The sequence below is a fragment of the Pseudochaenichthys georgianus genome, chromosome 17, assembly GCF_902827115.2.
Source record: "Pseudochaenichthys georgianus chromosome 17, fPseGeo1.2, whole genome shotgun sequence".
Taxonomy (NCBI): Eukaryota; Metazoa; Chordata; class Actinopteri; order Perciformes; family Channichthyidae; genus Pseudochaenichthys; species Pseudochaenichthys georgianus.
In genome coordinates, this window is record NC_047519.1 from 18,565,108 (window position 1) to 18,587,940 (window position 22,833).

The window sequence follows — 22,833 nt, forward strand, 5'->3', positions numbered from 1 at the left end:
GGTCTCCAGTAGGTGCAATGCATGTATCTTGTACCAGTTCCTTGACTTTCTTTGCCTTTTCTACTGCCATGCAATTCATGGCAAAAAAATCTGTGCTGGGATTACGTGAGAAAGCTGGGAACAAACTTGGTAATGCTTATAATATTTCATCATCATATTTATATACATCATGTGAAATTGTCTGTGCGCACAGAGAGAGTTAGTATTTCAAAAATATTGGTATATAAAAAGAATGTGCTTGTTAAACATCAGACTACATTGGTTGAAATATTTGGACATCAACAGCTTTAAGATTTGACCTGCCGGTCACCAAACTTTTGCGCAGCAGATAAAAAGGACATTTGCACTATGGTAGAGGTTTAGATTTTTTTAGTGCTTGGAAGTCGTTGGACATAAATAAACAATTTTTTAATAATAATAATTATAAACTTTATTTATATAGCACCTTTCATGCTTGACACAGCCCAAAGTGCTTTACTGAGTATGACACAAATAATGACAATAACAAATGAGGAACATAATTAAAATATGTAAAAACAATTAAAACAATAAAACATGTACAGTGATACTACTAAAAATTATAAGCCAAATTAAAAAGATAGGTCTTTAATTTACTTTTAAAAATTCCAATTGAGGTTGCCGTTCTAAGATCAAATGGAACTCCCCAGTTTTCTTGTAATGCACTCTATACGTAATGCACTGTTAACATACGCAGACACAGTTAAGTATTAAATGCAACAGCTGAAAACCGAATAATTTCTCACCACAGATCTGTCCTGATGGAGCCAGCAAGTTATCCAGAGAAGAATCTGATGAAAGATGAAAACAATCAAAATCCTCCTACCTCCAACAGAGAAAAGAGAGGCCAGTGGGCCAACAAGAGGGAGTACATTTTATCTGTTTCCGGACATATTATTGGTCTGGGCAATGTTTGGAGATTTCCATATCTGTGCTTCAAAAATGGAGGCGGTAAGAACAGTTAAAACTATTGTATTGTATTGTATAAGAATGTAAGATAAGAAAATACTAGAAAACTGGTATTAAATTAGTAACATTTTGTGTCCGTAGTATTTTTCTGACTAGAATCCCTTTTCTCAATTTGTCTTTTCAGGGGCTTTCCTGATCCCCTATGTGGTGTTCCTGTCCACGTGTGGAATCCCCATCTTCTTTCTAGAGGTATCTCTGGGCCAGTTAACGGCTCAGGGTGGGATCACATGTTGGAGGAAAATATGTCCCATATTTGGAGGTACTACTAACATAACTACATATTCCATAGAGTGCCAAAGTATTTGAAATATGTGTATATTGTTACATTACTTTTGTGTATCAAATGTTAAAATGGCAGCTCTATTTTTTTCAAAGGTTTAGGCTACGGCAGTCAAGTTACATTGTTATACAGTGTGGTGTATTACATTGTCATCCTGGCTTGGGCCTTCCTCTACCTCTTCTCCTCCTTCCACACCGTTCTCCCATGGGCCAGCTGCAACAACACCTGGAACACAGGTAAACATCACACTGATGTTAGTGCAAAGGCCTTATGTAGGTACAGAATTACTGTAAGTGGCCATATGGAGACAATCACTTAATCATAGGCATGCTCAATTATGTATGGAGAACCCTTAATATCAACATGGTTCCAAATTCTGAAAATTTCAACTTCTTTCATTTTACTCTTTCGCTTCAAGATAACTGCATTGATTGTGGACAGAATGATTCAGTTTATCGCCACATCAATGAAAATGCAACATCCTCAGTGAAAGAATTCTGGCAGTAAGTACTCACATTAGCAAAACAGTTTTTAGAGTCACTAAAATGTCTTGACATAACTTTCTTCTTGCACTTAGGAGGAGAGTCTTGGGTTTGTCTGGGGGAATTGAAGAGATGGGCAGTATCCGCTGGGACCTGGCTGGATGCCTTCTGCTAAGCTGGATCATCTGTTACTTCTGTATCTGGAAAGGAGTCAAGGCGACAGGAAAGGTGAGATGTATACGCTTATTATTAAATGGGTAATTTAAACCTAAAATTATAATTAAAACCTAAAAATTAATCGGCTTATTGACCACGATTAATAACAGTATGTATTGGTGCTCCTCTTTCAGGTTGTGTACGTCACAGCCACTTTTCCAGTTGTGATGTTGATTGTGATGCTGATCCGTGGGCTGACATTGCCAGGAGCTGTAACTGGAATTCGATATTACCTTTATCCTGATCTGACTCGTCTGACTGATCCTCAGGTGAGGTTTATGTGTGACTAATGAGTGATGTGTAAGTGACACACTGCACAGAACACTACTTGGCTAACACTTGCAATACTAAAATGTATGGACTTTAACTTAGACCAAAACTAAATATTGGTTAATCATACTAATAGGTGATCAGTTCAAAAGGAAGGTCATCATACAAGTGTGCAAGCCGTTTTTGTACTAAGTTGTGCCATTTATTTTAAATTCACTTTGCAAAGTTGAATTCACGTCAAAGCCCTGCAGAGCTCAACAAACTTTTGGTCCCTTAAAGACACAGTACAAAGGTGTGGGCAGAGCAGCCATGAATTGTTTTTATTTACAACCAATCTTTTTTTTTTACCTTTATTTATACAGATAAATCCCATTGAGATCATTGATCTCTTTTTCAAGGGAGACCTGCTCAAGTAGTTCCACATGAAACATAAAAACATAAATAGAACAACAAAAGGACATCATACAGCATCATTTACATAATTATCCACATAAACAGGTACCAATAGCTTCCGATTGAGTAGCATCCAACCGAGCTTTAAAAACATTTAGTGGCACCAGATTGTTCAGTTTCCATTTAATTTGCAGACTATTCCAAGACAGTGGAGCTGCGCATCTAAAAGCTGTCTTCCCTAAGACAGTCCTAGCAGTTGGCACATTTAATAAAACTACAGCATTCGATCTCAGGCAGTAGCCACTTACAATTCTCCGTGAGATCAGGGAGCAGATATAAGATGGAAGTTTCCCTAACATGGCTTTGTATATAAAAATGTACCAGTGACTGAGCCTCCGTACAGTTAATGAAAGCAAACCAGCCCTTGCATACAGGGTACAGTGATGGATTAATGCTTTACAGTTTGTCACAAATCTTAGTGCACTGTGATACGCAGCATCTAACTTGACCAGGCAATGGGCAGGTGCATTCATATAGACCAGATCCCCATAGTCCAGCACAGGTAAAAAGGTCACAGTGACTAGCCTTTTCCTGGCCTCAAGCGAGAAACAGGACTTGTTCCTGTAGAAGAAACCTAGCCTAACCCTCAGCTTTTTAAGCAGGTTATTGACATGAAGTTTAAAAGTGAGACAATCATCAAGCCAGATACCAAGGCATTTGTAACAGGTAACCACTTCAATTTTTATTCCTTGCGTAGTTACAATATCTAAAACAGGCTCTGGTGTCTTTTTAGCTTTAGAGAAGAGCATTACCTTGGTTTTCTCAACATTTAAAAGAAGCTTTAGTTCAGAGAGCTGAGTCTGAATAATGTTAAAAACAGCCTGTAATTTAACACCAGCCTCCTTAATGGAGGGACCTGCACAGTACATCGCGGTATCATCCGCATACAAATGTAAAGTAGCCCATCAAAGTGAACACATTGGGACCTTTCAGAGAGGTAGTTTACAAACCACCCCACTGCATGGCTGGACATGCCTATACTGGTTAGCCTCTGCTTTAAAATGTGATGATCGACGGTGTCAAACGCTTTTGAAAGGTCAGTCAATAGAGCTGCACAACTCTGCTTATTATCTAAAATACTCGCCACATCATTCACCACTTTCATTGTGGCAGTGATGGTGCTGTGTTGCTTTCTGAAGCCTGACTGATGTTTAGACAGGATGTCATTTGTACATAAAAACACCTTTACTTGTTCATTCACTAAGCGTTCAAGAACCTTAGCCAGAACTGGCAACTTAGAGATTGGCCTATAGTTATTTAATAAGGTGGCCTCCCCTCCTTTTAGCAAAGGCAGGACATACGCTGACTTCCACCATTTTGGAATTGTGTTAGTGCTGAGGGAGAGGTTAAAAAGAGTAGTGAGAGGTGGAGCAATAAAATCTGCAGCTATCTTTAAAAAGAAAGGTTCTACGTTGTCCGGGCCAGCCGGTTTCTTAGAATCTAGCTTGATTAAAGCTTGGTTACATCTGTGTAATTCAGCCTCTCACCTAATCGCATGGCCAAGTCATTGTAATTCTGGACATTAGCGCAGCATTTGACACAGCTTTTTAGGAGGAGGTTCGTTGTTTCTGGGAAAAACAATGTATTTTATGATTCTTTTGTTAAGTTTGGTGTACCTCAGGGGTTGTTTTTGGTACCAATTATGTTTTCTTTATACTAGTTTTACCCCGTTGGCACACTATGTATAAATATGTTTTTTTTAATTATATTTGATGCTGATTATGCAGATGTACCTGCGCTAAGATTCACAAACCCTGGAATGCTGTATTCAACGAATGACTGTCCTTGTGTTGTCAAAACAGAGATCTTCTGAAATATGCTGTTTTGCCATTGGATCATGACAAACATTTTAAGTTTTAAATCATGTTTTTAGGAATTTAGGAATATGTATCTTAGATCTTAAAGACACAGAGACTATTTAAAACGCCTTCATCTGGTCACATCTGCAACGGGAAAAATATGTTTTCCTTGCCCAGACAAAACATTTATCTATTGACTGCAGGACTGTTTTTCCGTCTTTGATGGCTCCAAATATGTTAAAGAAAATATTTTTGAATATTGCTGATGCTTTTATCTTTGACGTCTTAGTATTCACCATTACGTGCTGTACCCATACATTAATGACCAGAAGTGTTTTTGTCTGTTATAAAGGCTTGGCTGAAAACGAAAAGGAACAGGGTATTTGCCATCAGGGCCCAGAGGCCGAGAATTGAGAAATCACACATTACCAGGAATACAAGCAGGTACAAGTTAGGTTTCAGGTCTACCAAAGGAAAAAAAGCAAAATGGATGATCTGCCAATGAGAAGGTGGAGAAGGTGAAAATACTATTGGGAGTAATAGGGAAAGTGAGCAGGAGGATGAAGGAGTCAGATGGGACCAGTGGGAAAGTCTGAGTACATCCGGAGGAAAGATACAAATTGTGTTAGAGAGTTTCTAAGACATGCATGGAAGTGGACATGTGGCTTAAGAGAGGGACAGAAAGGTAGAATTATACTGTAGATGCCTGAACCAAGTACACAGTATAACAAAGTATAGTTGTATATTATACAAGTATAAACATCATATGTGTCAATATTGAAAAGCATTTAAAAATCACTGGCACTGCACATTTAACTGATTTAAGGTGTGGATGGATGCTGGGAGCCAGATATTATTCTCCTATTGCATTTGCGTAGGCAGTTTGCAAGCGATGGGAAGCTACAACAAATACAATAACAACTGCTACAAGTAAGGATAACATTGTATCCTATGTTTGTACATTATATGCATTTAACGATTTGTGTCATGCAGGATAAAATAGATAATCGTCCTTTTAATTTCCAGAGACACTTTCGCCTTGTGGGCACTGAACAGTTTAACAAGCTTTGTTGCTGGCTTTGCAGTCTTCCCTGTTCTCGGCTTCATGTCGCATGAATTGGGTGTTGACATCTCAACAGTAGCTGAATCAGGTATGGGATGGTTTGAGGAAAAACCTTGTGGTGTATATTAGCTTTGTTGTGTTCCTATGAAAAATATTAAGTGATGAATAAATTGTTTTGTTTTTTTCAGATGAAGAGAAAAAATATATAATTCACAACTTAACAAATTCAAGTCTCACAATAACATGTGAGAAGAAACACTTGCATTTTGGTCCCCATATATCATGTGGGACCTCACATCAATGTGTGCTGCAGGGTTCTTTCAATTATAATTCACAAGAACATCATTTTTCTGTACTTATGAGGAGGACCCTCTACTCTCTAAATGTATTCCTTATTTCCTAAACATAATCCAAGATAAAATCAATTAATCAATCAAATCCTGCAGCACCTGATATTTTGACCCATTGGTGGCAGCAGAAACTTGCTGTAAACACAACACAGAAATATTATCACCTTTTTTACGACCAGTGTCTACGATAGTGCCATCTCGTGGTTAGATTGCATATTGCAACTTACTGAATACCAGCTGGTGTACATGGGTCCAGAAATAAAAGATTTAGTTTGAATAACTCATCATCACTGGACACAAACTAAGCAGGGTCTGGTCTAATTCCACCCTTAAAAGCAGGTGCTATATAGAAATGATAAGTGTACTAATTCCTAAGACATTTGGCTATCGACTTGCAGGTCCTGGCCTGGCATTCATTGCTTACCCTCTGGCTTTATCCATGATGCCTTTGCCTCAACTCTGGGCTGCCTTCTTCTTCATCATGATTATCCTTCTTGGATTGGACAGTGAGGTAAAGTTTTCACATTCAGCTGTATTTAACATATACTGTACATAATAAATGTATAACATTGGGTTATAAGCCCCCCTTATAATCAAATCCCTGCATACAAAGACAATATCAGTATATCTCTATTTCCTTTTACTTTTGATTGATTTGTATTGCTTTTCATGTGCAAATATTCCATAAGATATTTTCAATGGTTGTGTCTTGTGATATCTAGATCTAGAGATATTAAGTATCCAAATACATAAAAGATATAAGCAATCAGGCTTAAGTTACATTAAATGCTTGGACAGAATATGCACTTGGTTGAAGGTAATATTCATGAAGACTAAAACATTTCCAAAAGTCTTAAAGGTCTCCTATCATGCAAATTGCACAACAACCAGCAGCTACTGAACCAGAATCAGCACTTCTCTAACAGGGCTGAAAAAGAGGATTATGAGGGATGTCTAAAATGCATGATCTGTTTGGTATTTTGAGCAAAACACATCATAGACATGTTTTTTATATAATTGTATATATCTGAGACCCATAATATATGCCTACAAATTGCATAATAGGAGACCTTTAAGACCTGAGAATGCTAGAAACTTAATTGTTATAATCAGTGTAGAAAATGTAAAGGTGACATTTATCTTTTACCCACAGTTTGTGTGTCTGGAAGGCCTGGTGACAGCCATATCAGACATGTTTCCATCCTTCTTTCTCATTGGTCATCGACGTAAACTACTTCTGCTGATCATCTGTGGTGTTTCCTTTGTTATTGGCCTGTTTATGGTGACTGAGGTGAGAGTCTACTTTTTTAATCTATGACATTAAGAGTAAAAGACAGCACCATTAAGTCTCTCTTTCCGTGCCAAATATGTTGTGCATTTAACAAAACAATCTCTTTTGTGTTCCTGTTTCTGTCTTCTCTGTCATGTGCTGTAGGGAGGACTTTATGTATTTCTGCTGTTTGATTACTATGCTTGCAGTGGAATACCATTCATGATTTTTGCCATTTTGGAGTGCGTCTGTGTGGGATGGATATATGGTAAGCAACAAGATCATTTTAAGCAAGGAAAATTAGGAGTCCAACAGACATACAGTATATATATGTTAAGTAATGTTAGCCCCTAAAACTATGCCATTATGAATAACAGTGATAACATATTACAAATCATGTTAACAAAACATTGTATTGATATTTGCTCATTTTACTCACTTATCATTTTGTTTTTCATCTGCACTGCATAAGTAACCAGAGGGCACTGCTAAAGCCATTAAAACATTTGAACAACTGCCTGGAGGGCAGAACATTTCCCGCCTATCTGTGAGGCCAGTACTATCTTACACATTAACTTAGCTTTCATTCCTCTTGGACCAAAAGAAGAAAGACTTGAGACCGTTCTCAGGAATGTAATGGACTCTAGTAGTGCTGACATTCTGTCCCCTTTTCCTTATGAGCACGTGGCCAGGCATCAGACCTTGCCCTTTTATATCGTAATGTAGATGAATCCCAGTGTTTGATCATATTCTTTAATGACTCCCTGACTACAAGGTGCTGATCGTTATTATGACAATATAAAGGAAATGATTGGCTACTACCCCTCATCGCTTATGAAATATTGTTGGAAGTTCATCACACCATGTCTCTGTGTTGTAAGTAAATGTATTGGTCTATCTATTTTTCAAAGGTCCCATGTCATGCTTTTCCGGTTATTACCCGTCCCCTTGTGTGTTATGAAGCTTTTTATGCATGTAAACGGTCTGCAAAGTCACAAACCCTCAAAGTACACCCTGTAACGAGTAAAACTCTAACACAGAAAAGACCTGTCTATGCTGCCCCAGAACGCCTCGTTGGAGATTTTTCTTTTTCCATGTTTTTCTTCCTGAGTATAGTGACGTAACGGTCATAGTGACGTAATGCAGCTCCGCAGATTTCCGCAGGCTGTGAGTGTGTGTTCAGGCTGAGTTCCGCAGTGTCTCGCTGTCTCGCAGACCCCACGCAGCAACCAGGAAACTACACCAGTAATCCAGCTCACACTATCCACTCCTCGAGCCTCAAAGGGTGCAGCAGCGAGCCCCGCAACGTCCCACCAACACGGCACCCATGACCCCACGCAGCATTCTCATCTGTTTGTCATTACTGGTGTCTATTTCTGGTTGCTAACAAACGCCATTGTAACACATAACACTGATGTTCCGCTGTAACGGTGGTGGACTGGATCAGAACAGAATGGACGAGCTGACCAATCGGAGCACAGTAGGCTCATAGGAAGGGGGGGGCAGGAGCTCCAACAAGCCGTTTAGGACAGAGAGTGAATACACATACTATACAGAGATGCTGTATGAACAATGTAAATCTATTCTAGTAGACCTCAACAATGGAATTATGATCAGTAGAAATGGCCATGTCATGGGACCTTTAAGACATTCACCGGAAAAATATCAGAATGACAATAAGAAAAATATATTTATATATCCATTGATGAAAATGTAAGCTGCTCCTCTGATTTTCTTTTTATTCCACTTGTTTTGTCATAGGGAACACTGATATTCTCTCTGGTCAAGTTCAGCCCGCTGAAATACAACAACACCTACGAGTACCCCTGGTGGGGCTTTGCCATTGGGATGGTTCTTGCTTTATCTTCAGTTCTCCTGACTCCTCTGTGGATTATCTATTGTATGGCTGTAACCCCGGGAACACTGAGACAGGTAAGGTTAAGGTTAGTTTATTTATATAGCACATTTTCAGACACAAAGGCACGTAAAAACTAAATGCAGCTTCGGCATGTTTGGTTCTGATCTAGGGAACAATGAGTAAGCCCGTCCCCAAAGATCTGAGAGCTCTGGGTGGCTCGTAACAGAGCAGCATGTCCGATTATCGATTATGTAAGTTATTGGTAGCCAGTGCAGAGATCTAAGAACTGGGGTGATGTGTTCTAATCTTCTGGTTTTTGTCAAGACTCTGGCCGCAGTTTTCTGAGTGATTTATTACAGAGACCTGCTTAACAGTTTAGGTTTATTTCATTTAGGTCTACTTCGATACTCTGTCGATATATACAATATGTTATATGTGAATGGACTGAACGAAATTAGAATCAAGCTAACTTGGTGTATTTCAGTGGGGTACTGTTATGTTGTAGTTTATGCTTTGTAGGCAATTATCTGGCAATTGTTTTTCTTTCCATAGAGACTGAAAACGTTATGCACTCCTGCATCCGATCTGCAATCTTCTCCACCAAAGAAGAATCTTTACCCTGAAACTCCTACTCCTGATACAGAGCTGCATGCTTTAACTTAAAAATGAAAACATGGCAGTACTGAAGGTAAGACCTTTAATCAGAGACAACAGTGATTGATGTTCTCAGATTAAACCACCATGGTGTTGGGGACTGAACATTTCAGCCTTTCTGTTTCAGGACCTTCATTGTTTCTTAGTACACTTACGCTTCAAATGTACTATGCTGACACTCATCTAAACACAACTTGAACACTGGGACAGTAAAATAACCATCCTGCAATTTGAGTTGATCCACACAGGATGATCGAATTTCATATGATATTGCATGCCCATGTTATGTCTTACACTATATATTTATTGACGCTTAAGCATAGAGCTAGTGAATAAAAACCAGAATTATTTTGTTCCTACCCTGGGATCAGTGTTATATAATTTTGTTCTGATTATTAAATACCTTGAAACTGAAATTCCAGTACATGTAGTAAATTAATTGACCAGTGTAGTAACAATTGCTTTGTATCTCCATCCTCACAGAAACTGATTGGGTTTTTAATCCCTTATTAACTGATGAATGCATCACCAAAGAAGAGTCTACAGCCAGTTACAAAATCAACGCAGGAGATCTTTACATCCTTGGTGTCTGAATGTTCTTGTTTTAAAAAGTCCAACCCTTGACTTAAAATGAATACTTTGTGGACAGCCGCGTTAAAAACTTACAATTGTAAAAATACCTTATCATCTTATATAACTTTTGGTGGTGGATATTATTACTTGAATTGTTCCTTTTAAACTATACAGGTTTTGGTTGTGCAAATAAATGAATCTTGATTGAAACTCCATGTTAACTTTGCCATCGATTTCTATGTAAACCGTGTCAATCTATGGTGTCAACCAGGTGTCAACAGGAGTGACAGTCCGCACACACACAAGACCGCAATTATGGCAGAAGCAAAAAAGCCCAAAATATATAATTTTCACTCCGAGTGGGAGGATGATTATTTTTTTATCTATTCCAATTCAAAGTCCATCTGTCTCATCTGCAATGCGAGCGTGGCTTTACCGAAGAAGGGTAATTTAGGAGCGGCATTTCAAAACAGTGCACAAACGCTACGAGACGGAATTCCCTCCTAATTCTGCCCTACGCTCCAAAAGGGGAGGGGCCTGAAAGGACAGCTAAATGCACAGCAGTCCATTTTCACCATGTCCAACAACAAGAGCAAGGCTGCTCCAGAGCATCTTATCGTGTCAGTCACGTTCTTGCGAAACACATGAAGTCTTTCAAAGACGGCGAAGTTGTTAAAGAAGCATTCCTGGAGGCTGCGACGCGCTTTTGGGGGACAGTAAAAATAACAGCATTTCAACAGGTTTTTGATATAATAAAAACTCAATTTAGATACCGTTATTAATCAGCTGTAAGTTTTAGTTTGTTAGAACTTATTCATTATAATTATTGTACACAATGGTATAAGAATGCAAACTTAAATTGATTATAGTCTATTATCAATTCAGGTTAAGAAACTAGTGTTGCTTGCATCCTATTTTAAAGGCATTTCTTTTTATACTCTACTAAAATGCAACAAAAAAAGGGTTTGATTCTATTAATTTTGTCTTTTTTATTGCACTTTGGCAGCAGATTCCTGAGTAGCTTCAGATCTGAGTTGTCTTATTAGTAAGCCTAATTTATACTTTTGGAGCAACACTGTTTTTATATCATGGCAAAGAAAGGGTTCCGTGTCTTTTCTTTTTTCCTGTGTCATATGTGGCAGCACTGTTCAATGTTTCTTGAAAACATTACCCACTGTAGTATGTGACGTGTGGATAAACTCCAACTCTGTATCAACAACACTGTTCTGTAACTTCAGTTAAATACTTGTGTGTATTAGAAAGAGGTAAGATAAAGGATCTGCAGTATTTTATGAAGTATTCATCGTACAAAGGGCAGTTTTATACAAGTAGAAGTGTGTATTTACCTGGTAGTAGGCTGTCAGTAATGGCTACGCCTCTCTATTTGGACTGGTAGATCTCGGCAGACAGGCAACTTTAAAAGTAGCTCTCGGTTCAAAAAAGGTTGGGCACCCCTGCCATAGACAGTCTGTTGTTTGACATGTTAACATTTTCTCCAGTTTCTTGATAGATATGAGGAACTGTGAGCTTTGTGTGCTAACGGCTGATGTTTTTTCTGATTCAACATCGGTGACGGCAGGCTGAGATACTTACCGCTGATTGGCTTACGTGGGAACACATCACGCAAATTTGGCGCTGAAGTTGAACACATTGAACTCTCGCAATTGCCAGAGACCCCTTCAATCGCGTCATTTGCGCGCTGCGCCATGCGTCAGCCGCGCCATGCGTCAGCCGCGCCATGCGTCAGCCGCGCCATGCGTCAGCCGCGTCATGCGTCAGCCGCGCCATGCGTCAGCCGCCGCGTCATTCGTACGCCGCGTCATGCGTGCGCCCAGTCATGCTCGCCACCTGGAACAAATTCACGTCTCGCCGTGTCTTTGCATTGACTTTACATTTAATCGCTATGCGCCCCAAGATCGCATCGCATCCGGCAGTACTTTTTGAAGAGGAACCGTCTGGGTCAGCGGCACCGGATTCATTTCAGAAGTGGGGGGGCCAAAAAGTGCGTGTGTATGTGACATAGCCTACTTGCCAACCCTCCCGATTTTCGCGGGAGACTCCCGTTTTCCTCCCGGGGTCATATGTATCCCGCATTTCTCCCGATTTCTGACTAAATCTAATTTTTTTCATTCTAACATAACGCACCAAATGTTACTGTTTCCACTCGGACTTCAATACAGCTACACCATTGTTTGGTTTCCATGGTAACGTGTCTCTTTAGTAGCGCGAGCAAATGAAAGTTTGAGAGGGTCTTCAGGAGGAAGATAGTCAGAGAAAACAGAACAAGAATGGACAACTCAACCCTCTGCTCACTCCTTTCCTGTAAATTAAACTATACAGACCAGCCCACACATATGACAGCGCAGTTGCTCATTCCATCTCTTATTTTTTCCTGCTACGCTCTTGTTTGACAAGCTGAATGTTGACTGGTGTTTGACTGAAGTAAGCTCTGTGAAAAGTTCCAGTTATTAACTCAGTATTTACAAAGCTGTCATCTCCACATTTGGAGAAAGTTACAAGCCGTTTGACAGCAGCACATATTTCACAGAAGGCTCGTTTAGTGGTTTTGCAAATAATTAACCACTCTCTGTTTTTGTACCATTCTGCATTGAAGTACCGTTCTCTTTGTCTAAATAAGCTTTTATGTGCCCGTCACAATGTCCCGACAACAAACCTCCATGCAGTCGGAACCAGCCTGTTTCGGTTCAACGATGCCGGCGGCGGCGGTTTTGACAGCCTCTGCGTCCACAGAGCTGCTGCTGGGGTTCATCTGGCTGCGCTGGTTCTATGGTTGAAGGACCAGGCTCCGGAGTTGTGGATGTGACATTCAAGTTGTTGAATTTCAGCATAGTTTGACTGTATTTTGTTTTATTATGCGCCGGTTCTTCTGACATGTTTGCAAGTTTATCTATCTAGGTTAACGGCTGACACACACTGAACAACGTAACACATAACGTAAACAACGTAACAAATAAACACATCTAAGCTTTGTTATTGGTTGTAATGTACATGGATACATTTGAATGGTGTGACAATGTCCTATTTGATTGGATTAAAATGTACATATTCTTCCTGTTATGTCTGCCTGCTGTATTTTACCCATAGACTGTATATATAAATGGACGTAGGGTCCGTGACGTCACCCATAGGATTCTGCAGAGTTGCCGTGAAGCCCTTAGTAGGCGGAGTCGGCCACTAACGGCTCGACAGTGACGTCAGAGTCTAACTCCCGCCTGCTCCAAATAAGGGCAAAGAGGCGGTGCTGAGGCGGGACAGGGCGGGACCTGCTGCCACCGAGCGTGACGTTTCAGACCTAGCTCACGCTAAGAAGCTAAGCTAACATGCTCTATTCAGTATTAAGCTAACAACCTATGCTAACAACCCACCTTGTGGTCACTGCTCCTCGTTCCCGGCATATTCTGAAGGTAAGATACCCTGTAACTTTACAAAACATGTCCTTTTAATTTAAATGTTCTTGAACCTACACTATATAATTGTTTTTTAAGTGCTTCACCGTTTTTCAAATATAAATGTCATTTGTAACTAAACTTTGTAAACTAGCAGAGATATGGCCAGTGTTGCGTGAATTAAATGTGATTAATGAAATATGACTGTAGAAAAAGAAAGGTGCTTTTATATTGATTAAACCATTTTTATTTATTTCAGCATTAAGAAAAAAGAAGATGGCAACCTCCTCCATGCCAAACTGCACAACCTGTAAATTGATGGTCCTGGCTTACTTTACAGGACTTCAGATGGTTGACATTACACACAAACATACTATACATATACATGTGTGCACAATTGTAGATAAACAGCACACAGTATATAAATATATATATAAACTGTGTGCTGTTAATCTGTTTTTTGAAGTTTTGCTCTCTTGTTACTTTTAACCATACAGGTGTGATTTCATAGTTATTGTCAAAGGAACAAAATGAGCAACCCTTTATACTTAATTTGATATTCCTCATTATCTGAAGCATTTGTTACTCTCATTTATTTTCCTCCCATAGTGACTGTATGGATAATCGGGAGCTATGTCCGGCGTGGAGCCCAGAGAGCTACAGAGACCATCGGCAGCAACCTTGGCCTCGACCTGAGGGTGTGCTGGTTCGGTTGGGGTGGACTGCGCTGGAGAGGTGTCCTCCCTTTCTTTTCCTACTCCCTGCGAGGAAGAGCAGCCCCGGATGTCCTCCTCATCCACTGTGGCGGCAATGACTTGGGGGATGTGCCCAGTGTTCAGTTGCTGAACCAGATGAAGGAGGACCTGCACCAGCTTCACCATCGGCACCCTGGCATGAAGATCATGCTCTCCCAGAGGCGCCGGTGGAGGGCTGGTGCAAATCCTGTCAAAATTGACAAGGCCCGGAAGTTTGTTAACAGTGTTATGGCTACTTTTGTTCATAGCCTAAATGGTGCCATTGTTGACACTCCAACATTAGACATGACAGTCCTGGGCTGTTTGCGAGATGGACTTCATTTCACCCCTAGGGGAAATGATATATTTTTTAAAGTCACTAGCCAATTGCCTGAAAGACCACCTCCAAAGACTGTGAACTGCTAAAATGTCAGTATCACTGTCTTTGGATTTGGCCTTTAGAGTATATATTCTAAGGCCCTTGCTAAGCCCAGACTGTCATGGCTAATGTTGAGTTAGATATAACATCTGTAGCCATAACACTGTTAACATGGCTGCTCTTCCTCTTCCCCACATCCCACCCCCCCCTCTTCCCCCAATGGACTCTGCAGCTCTCCAGGCCCATGCTGGGCATGGCTGTCTGTCAAACCTTTTATTTTGTATTTGTTATGATGTTTTTTGTTATTTTATTTGTTAAAATAATTATGTATTTATGTAAATATTGAAAATAAATTACATTCATATTTTCACTTCTATCACATCCAAATGGGACTATCAAATGAAAGGATAAGCTTACCATACATTACAGAAAACATTACACATTAAGGCTCATATCTTTTCCCAAGCCGGAGCAGTCTGAAAAGAGTCCCAAGTTTAAAAACACAAAATCTTGACAATGAATACTACGCAGTCATTTATCAGTGACAATGCAAACAACAGGAAGGTCTCCCCTAATCCCATGTATTTTGGTATCAATGTCATAAGCATACCATAGAATGTAATTATGAAGTGCAATACCCACAATCCCTACAGGGTCGTAACGTCACAGAAGATAATACCTTTTAGAGAGTTTCTAAATTGTTCAGTATGCAGATAAATATTTGTTTTACAATAGAAAAATGTTTCTCCATAAATGTTCCCACATGTGAAGGAGTTCAAGTATCTCGGGGTCTTGTTCTCGAATGAGGGACAATGGAGCGTGAGATGGGCCGGAGAATCGGAGCAGCGGGAGCGGTACTGCAGTCGCTTTACCGCATCGTTGTGACGAAAAGGGAGCTGAGCCAGAAGGCAAAGCTCTCTGTCTACCGGGCCATTTTCATTCCTACCCTCACCTATGGTCATGAAGGATGGGTCATGACCGAAAGAACGAGATCGCGGATACAAGCGGCCGAGATGGGTTTCCTCCGCCGGGTGGCTGGTGTCTCCCTTAGGGATAAGGTGAGAAGTTCGGTCATCAGGGAGGGACTCGGAGTTGAGCCGCTCCTCCTTCGCGTCGAAAGAAGCCAGTTGAGGTGGTTCGGGCATCTAGTTAGGATGCCACCTGGGCGCCTCCCTAGGGAGGTGTTCCAGGCACGTCCAGCTGGGAAGAGACCAAGGGGTAGACCTAGGACCAGGTGGAGGGATTATATATCTTCGCTGGCCTGGGAGCGCCTTGGGATCCCCCAGTCAGAGCTGGTTGATGTCGCCAGGGAAAAGAAAGTTTGGGGCTCTCTGCTGGAACTGCTACCCCCGCGACCCGACCACGGATAAGCGGGAGAAGATGGATGGATGGATGTTCCCACATGTTGTGAGTGTGAGAGAGATTTTCTTTTCAGCAATGTTGATGGAAGAAATGGAGGCTGGAGTCCGCTTTATATCAAACACTGGGTTTATTGAGAGCCACGGCCGTGAGTGAGCTCAAGACATTCACACAACATGCTTTGAGGAAACCCCAAACTCACTAAAGCATCACACAGAAAACACAGACAATCTACCAGAGGATTCCGGGAGGGGCCTCTGTTTTGCGCGTCTTCTGATCAATAATTACAAACACATGGATTCAGAGACAAAGACAGTCTGTTAAAGTCCTCTGGCAGTTAGTCACAGTCCCCCAACAGGAAAGCGGAACCTTTAACCCTTTAACCTTTAAACTTTAACCTTTAACTCTAGCTCTAAGTTATGGCAGACCTATGTGAAACACAAAATGCTTTTTGGCACAAACACTAAACAAAATATTTCTCTCACAGATCCACGCTTTTATCAATTCATTGATAACCAATTAACATTAGTCTAAGAATATTTTCAGTCACTACTTGAATCAAATAAAACGTCCTCAGAGTTGGGTGGATTCCTCATTACATTAATCACATCAAAAACAGAATAAGATTGGAACAGCCAATCACAATGGTTGATACAGACAACCATAATAGAAAAATCATCTTTCTTCAGTGTTTGATTTCTTTTGTCAAAAAGCACAATAATAACACATATGCAATACAAAAATATAATAGTAAAATATATGTTTCAAAAACAAGATCTTTTATCATTTATCCCTCAGTTAATCTCATTCATCAAACACAAATTCAAATTCAGCTTACATCTTTAAAGATTTACTTCAAGGCAATTACTTATTAAAACACAATTAGAATGTAGGATTATAAGAAATCCAATTGAGGTATAAAATCAGAATCAATAGGGATTCAGTTAAAAATTCACAGTTAAGGTATAAATTCACAGTGATGAATCGATCAATCTGTAATCTGTAAAGCTACAGTGTCCTCCATTTTTAGCATTACTTTACGTTTACTTCAATACACTTATTCAAGAGTAAGGCACTTTACTACATACATTTTATTCGAATACATTTGTTCAAAAATCTGAAAAGGAGAAGTCAGACATTTTATTGAAAACAACCTGAGAAAGGAAAAGTCAAAACATTTATTCTTTATTCTGAGTGTCAACTTTAATCAATTTATCAATCGCTGAAAGGAGGTACCCAAGGTACCGGAACTACCACGGAGACCCATGGGTCTGGAAGCTCGGCGTCGTACATCAACATTGTGTCATCTACAGTAGAGTACCCCACTAGCCTCTGTGGGGCCTGGAGGGTAGTTTTGGCAACCCTGCGTATGGCTAATTTAATTACAGTGATCAAACAGGTCACTAGGATTAGCACAACCAAGATAAACACTGCAACAGTAACAACAAATTTAACCAACCCCGCTCCCCAGGACCCAAGAGTTCCACTTAAATCCCCAAGTGTAAACCCATGAGTTTCATGCAATTCTTTTATCCCCTTAGCTGTGTCCTGGACCATATCCGTAACTTCAGGTGTGGCGTCAGAGACAAAGGAACAGCACTCTGCACCAATTACTTTACATGCGCCCCCCTGGGCAGCTAAGAGGAGGTCCAGCGCCATGCGATTCTGTAGTGCTACTGTCCTAACTTCCTGCAGTTCTTTATGTTCCGCTAACATCGCGATACTTGATACATTTAGATGATGCTCCACTACTTTGGATAATGCCATGATCTCCTGCTGACTAACATAAATGCCGTACCAGGGCAAAAGTAGGCTCGCTACCTGTTGTCCTTTTGTAATGGACCTGCTGTTCCTGTGTAGAGAGGGAAGTATCGCTGCAATCTCATTTGCCTCTACTTTACGGATTAAAGGAATTAGGTAGGCTAGATAACAGGTGCCATAAAAAACGTCATACGGTACGCAGCCATAAGCCCGGTCGCCACAAACTAAGTAAACTCTCTGTGGGAGGGGAATTCTGGCTAATGTTACCCTCACTATGGTATTACAGTCGCTGTGTCCCACATCCGGAGAGGTGTGAGATCCTGCTTCATTCTGGAAACAGATGGACACATTCTTCCATTCATGTACTACAATTGGGGGGATATATATTGAACAGTCACGTGTAGGGGGATTGCCTAAGGGTATTGGTTTCGTGCAATCGTGTATTTTAACCTCAACGGAGTCCACTGTTCTGGAGCCAAACCAGGGCACAACTGTTACCAAAGCTTCAACCAGCAAAGATGCCAGGTGTGGTTGTTTTGTGCATGTTGGACTTGTGGAATTAACCGAACAATTAGTTTGTACCAGAGCTAACTGGAATCTGTATTCAAAAGCTAGGTTAATGTATTTCTTCACATATATTAGTTTTAAAAACATCAATCGTTTGAAACCGTCAGGCAGATAATTTGTATTTACTGTCTCAACAATGAGAGAGACTAGACCCTTGTACTGTAACGGTTTATCAGAGTCTGTTGGGTATGACGGAGTATAGCAGTCCTCAGCCTCATCGCTAATCCTAGAGTAAATGTCGTTCCAGCTGATTAATTTGTAGTCTGCTCTTGCAAAAGGAATTGGGCTAAACATAGGAGAATGCATGGATTCTGGCATATTTTGGCATAGCCAACAGTTACTAATATTACGTTCATGGGCGTAGTCTATCATTAAGTTTACTGCAGAATTAGTTTTAGTTTGTTTAAAAGGAGTGATTAAGGCCTTTTTTGAAAAATCTACCTCACCTCCTGAGTGTTTACGTGGAGTGGATGGAACATTTGTTTTTTTCTCTGGTTCAGACAGGTCGCACACAGCAGCACCTGGATCGGAAACCTGGTAAGCTGGTTTCCTCACTCTACATGTTACTTGATCCCTTATCATTGCCTTATACTGCTCTCTAGTGCTACACCACAGTTCTGGGGGCATGTTTTCAATGGTGTCGAGTGCCATTCTCACCCCTTCCGACGCCACTCCGTCCGCACGGTACTGGTCCATTGGATATATCTCCCACGTTGAGTAAACTGAGGACACATAAAATACAATAATACAGTTAGATGAATCACATATTGAAGCTGGACAGTTAAAATAAATAGTCTTTGATTTGTGATCAGGGAGGGAGACAATCCTCCTGATTCTTCCTCCTTTTCTTTCTCGTTGTGTCTCTCACACCATACTGAGTGTCTGTGTGGTGATTGGATACAACCTGTCCTTGTCGCTAGGCACTGATTTGCCCGTTGGTGTCGTTTTGCCCTCAGGGTCTGGGCCCTGAGTGGTCAAGTCGTCTGCGCTCGTAGATAAGAGCACCTTATTTTCTTCCTCAGACGGGCGAGATCCCTCGCCACCTGTCGTTGGGATTTCCACAGCTCCATCTAGCAGGGTGACCTTGGCCAGGTACAGAAGACCCAGCATGACGATGATGATGACTGCCTTCACACGCCAGCATCCGGTAGAGGGGAGAGACGACATCTTGTAGCGTGAATCCACTCCGGTCTCCCTTGTACTCTCAGTGCTGTTCTGGTCACTATTAACACCTGGAAAGGACCTTTCCACCTGGGAGACAGAGCATCTTTTTCAAGAGATTTGATTAGTACATTATCACCAATCTGAATTGGGTGTAGTGCTGCGTACCGGTATGCCGAACCGGTACTGGACTTGTAAAAAGTTTCGGTTCAAGTCCGGTTAAAACCGGAACGTCAGGAACCGGTACTTGGACTCGCAAAAAAACTAGCACTTACGTATATTCTGGTGTCTGTGGTTATTTAAACATTCCCTGATAAACGTGATTCAGTGTCAATAAATGAGTGCTAATCCCAGTGTGCTCAGTGTACAACATCACATGTCATTTCACCTTCGATTCACGGTTTGAAGACGTAGCATTTCCCCACATGCTAATGCTAACCGGAAGTGAAGAATTTTCAGAATAAAAGTATTAAGTAAATAGTGTGAACTTCCGGATTTTCAGAATAAAACTGATTTAAATTAAATAGTGTATTTAATTCAAAATTACGCCATATCAACATTGATTTTAATTTCTAACAGTATGTATGTACATCACTATGTATGTAGTATGTACTGTATAATGTAAACATTATTATTATATTGAACTTTGTAGTAGTTCACTGTAGTTGCTGTCATAAGTCATTTGTAGACTAAGTGGAAAAAAGTGTTTTTTTTACATTTGTACTTTTTAGAGAAATGTAGACACAAGTTGGAAGGGAGCACAATAAACCTGACGAGTTTGAATTTCAGTTGTTTATGAGTTAATTTCAATTGATAATTAGCTCACAATAAGTTCACTTTAGTTACTCGCACAACTTGACACAAGCCATGGGTTCAGGTCCGGACTTATAAGTCCGGACCTGAACCTGAACCTCTGGACTTGAGTCCGGACCTGAACCTGAATGTGAGTCCAGGTACGCAGCACTAATTGGGTGGGTGGGCTCCTCTCCCGGCTGGGGGAGCCTGTCAGCCACCTGCCTGTGAAACTTTCTCAACATGTCAGTTAGATATTTGACATAGTTAGTCATGTAATCCTCTGTCCACAAAAGAGTGAGTTTGTGGGGTGTTACTGGGGGGCTAGATCCTGCGAACATTACCCTTCCCATCAATACCTCGTGTGGGCTAAGCCCTGTCGTTGCATTTGGTGAGCTTCTGATGGAGCACAGAACTAGCGGCAGCGCGTTTACCCATTGTGGTCAACATTGTTTTAGTGAGTTTCTCCTTTATAGTCAAGTTCATTCTCTCAACCTGGCCTGAGCTCTGTGGGTGATAGGGAACATGCAATTGCCATTTGAACCCTAACACTGTAGCTAGACTCTGGGTTATCTTAGAAATGAATGCTGGACCTCTGTCACTGTTAATTCCTGTGGGCACACCAAATCTAGGAATAACATCTTTGAGAAGACACTTTACAACTGTTCTAGCGTCTTCTTTTCTGGTAGGGTAGGCCTCTACCCATTTGGAGAACTGGCACACTATTACCAAAAGATATTTGAATCCTTGGCATGGTGGCATATGTGAAAAGTCAATTTGCATATTTACAAAGCACCCCGAGGGGGGCGGTAAGTGTTCATGCTGAATTTGACCACTTCTTCGTCTTGTCTGCTGGCATATCATGCATCTGTCTACAAGGGTCTGTGTAGCTAGTGTAATGCCTGGAGCAAACCATTGGGACTTTATAATCCCATTCATCCCTCCTTTTCCTACATGTGATTTGCCATGTGCAACATGTGCCAAAACATGGAGGAACGAACGTGGACAGACCATCCGTCCGTCTGGGTGGAGCCACAAGCTGGACTCAGCGTCAAGTGTATAACCTCGTCTTAGCCATAAATCTTTCTCCCTAACATCAGCGCGGGCTTGCATGTCCGCGACATCATTAAAGGAAGGCAAAGAAATGGGTTCTGCGGGTTGTGTCAAGGGGCATTGGAGCACCATAGAAGAGAAGGAAACTGCTGCTTGTTTAGCCGCGGTGTCGGCTAACGCATTTCCACGCGAAATAGGATCATCAGAATTTGTGTGAGCAGCGCACTTAACCACTGCTAGCTGTGTAGGGAGCATGATAGCGTCTAATAGCTGAGCTACTAACGCATGATGTTGAATAGGCTTACCGGCCGATGTTAAGAAACCGCGCATTTTCCACAAGACACCAAAATCATGGCACACACCAAATGCATACCTGGAGTCTGTGAAAATGGTTGCAACTCTGTCTTTAGCCAAAATACACGCCCTCAGCAGAGCATACAACTCTGCAGCCTGAGCTGACGTTCCATTTGGCAAGGCCCGGCTTTCTAAAACTTCCCAGTCATTTACAACAGCATAGCCTGCTAAGTGTACTGTGTCAGACGGCCTGCTCGCAGACCCGTCTGTGTATAGAATCATATCTGAATTAGGGATAGGAGTTTGCAACATATCAGTTCTGGGGGAAGAAGATATGTCAATCGTTGTGACACAGTCATGTGTGATTTCAAAATCTGGAATTGGCACCAGCGTAGCTGGGTTTAGAGGGGGAGAGCGTTTAAGAGTGATGTGTGGGCTTGAAAGAATTATTGCTTCATAACCAGAGCGCCTTGCTGCTGTCATATGCTGAGTAGCAGAGGTGTTCAGAATATGTAAAACTGCATGTGGAGCATGTACTACACAGTCACTGGCCAGTACAATGGGAGAGGATTGTTTGATAACAATTGCAACTGCGGCCACTGCTCGCAGACATGACGGCATACCAAGTACCACAGGGGAGAGTCGAGATGAGTAGTATGCAACAGGCCGGAAATTAGAGCCATGCTTCTGCACCAAGATGCCCGTTGCGAAGCCCCCCTTCTCATGGACGTGCAGGTGAAACGGCTGATGGTAATCAGGGAGCCCCAGGGCCGGAGCTGATGTCAGGGCTCTCTTTAAGTCCTGAAAAGCTGTGTGCATGTCCTCAGACCATTGAACAATGTTAGGAGCAGCCTGCAGAGTGGCAGCACGCAAGACAGAGTCCATTGCAGCGTACTCGCATATCCAGTGTCTGCAATAGTTAGCCATGCCCAAAAAAGACAGCATGTCTTTCTTTGTGCGGGGTGGTGCCACTTTGTTCAAAAGGCAAATCCTTGCTGGCGAGAGGAGTCGGTGTCCATCCCTCAGAATGTGACCCAGGTATGTGACCTCAGTCTGGCAGTACTGCAACTT

At 41.3% G+C, this 22,833-nt stretch overlaps 1 protein-coding gene across 1 annotated transcript; it reads left to right on the forward strand.

Moving 5' to 3' along the window:
- The first annotated feature begins 779 nt into the window (after positions 1 to 779).
- LOC117462571 (sodium- and chloride-dependent GABA transporter 2-like) lies at positions 780 to 17,351 on the forward strand. Its single transcript, XM_071206207.1, has 14 exons — positions 780 to 969; positions 1,112 to 1,246; positions 1,363 to 1,503; positions 1,686 to 1,770; positions 1,845 to 1,977; positions 2,100 to 2,234; positions 5,314 to 5,417; positions 5,514 to 5,638; positions 6,299 to 6,411; positions 7,054 to 7,191; positions 7,336 to 7,438; positions 7,946 to 8,046; positions 8,932 to 9,113; positions 16,886 to 17,351. Exons 1-14 carry the CDS (start codon positions 780 to 782, stop codon positions 17,007 to 17,009), a joined length of 1,809 nt encoding a protein of 602 aa, XP_071062308.1. The 3' UTR covers positions 17,010 to 17,351.
- The last annotated feature ends 5,482 nt before the right edge of the window (positions 17,352 to 22,833 follow it).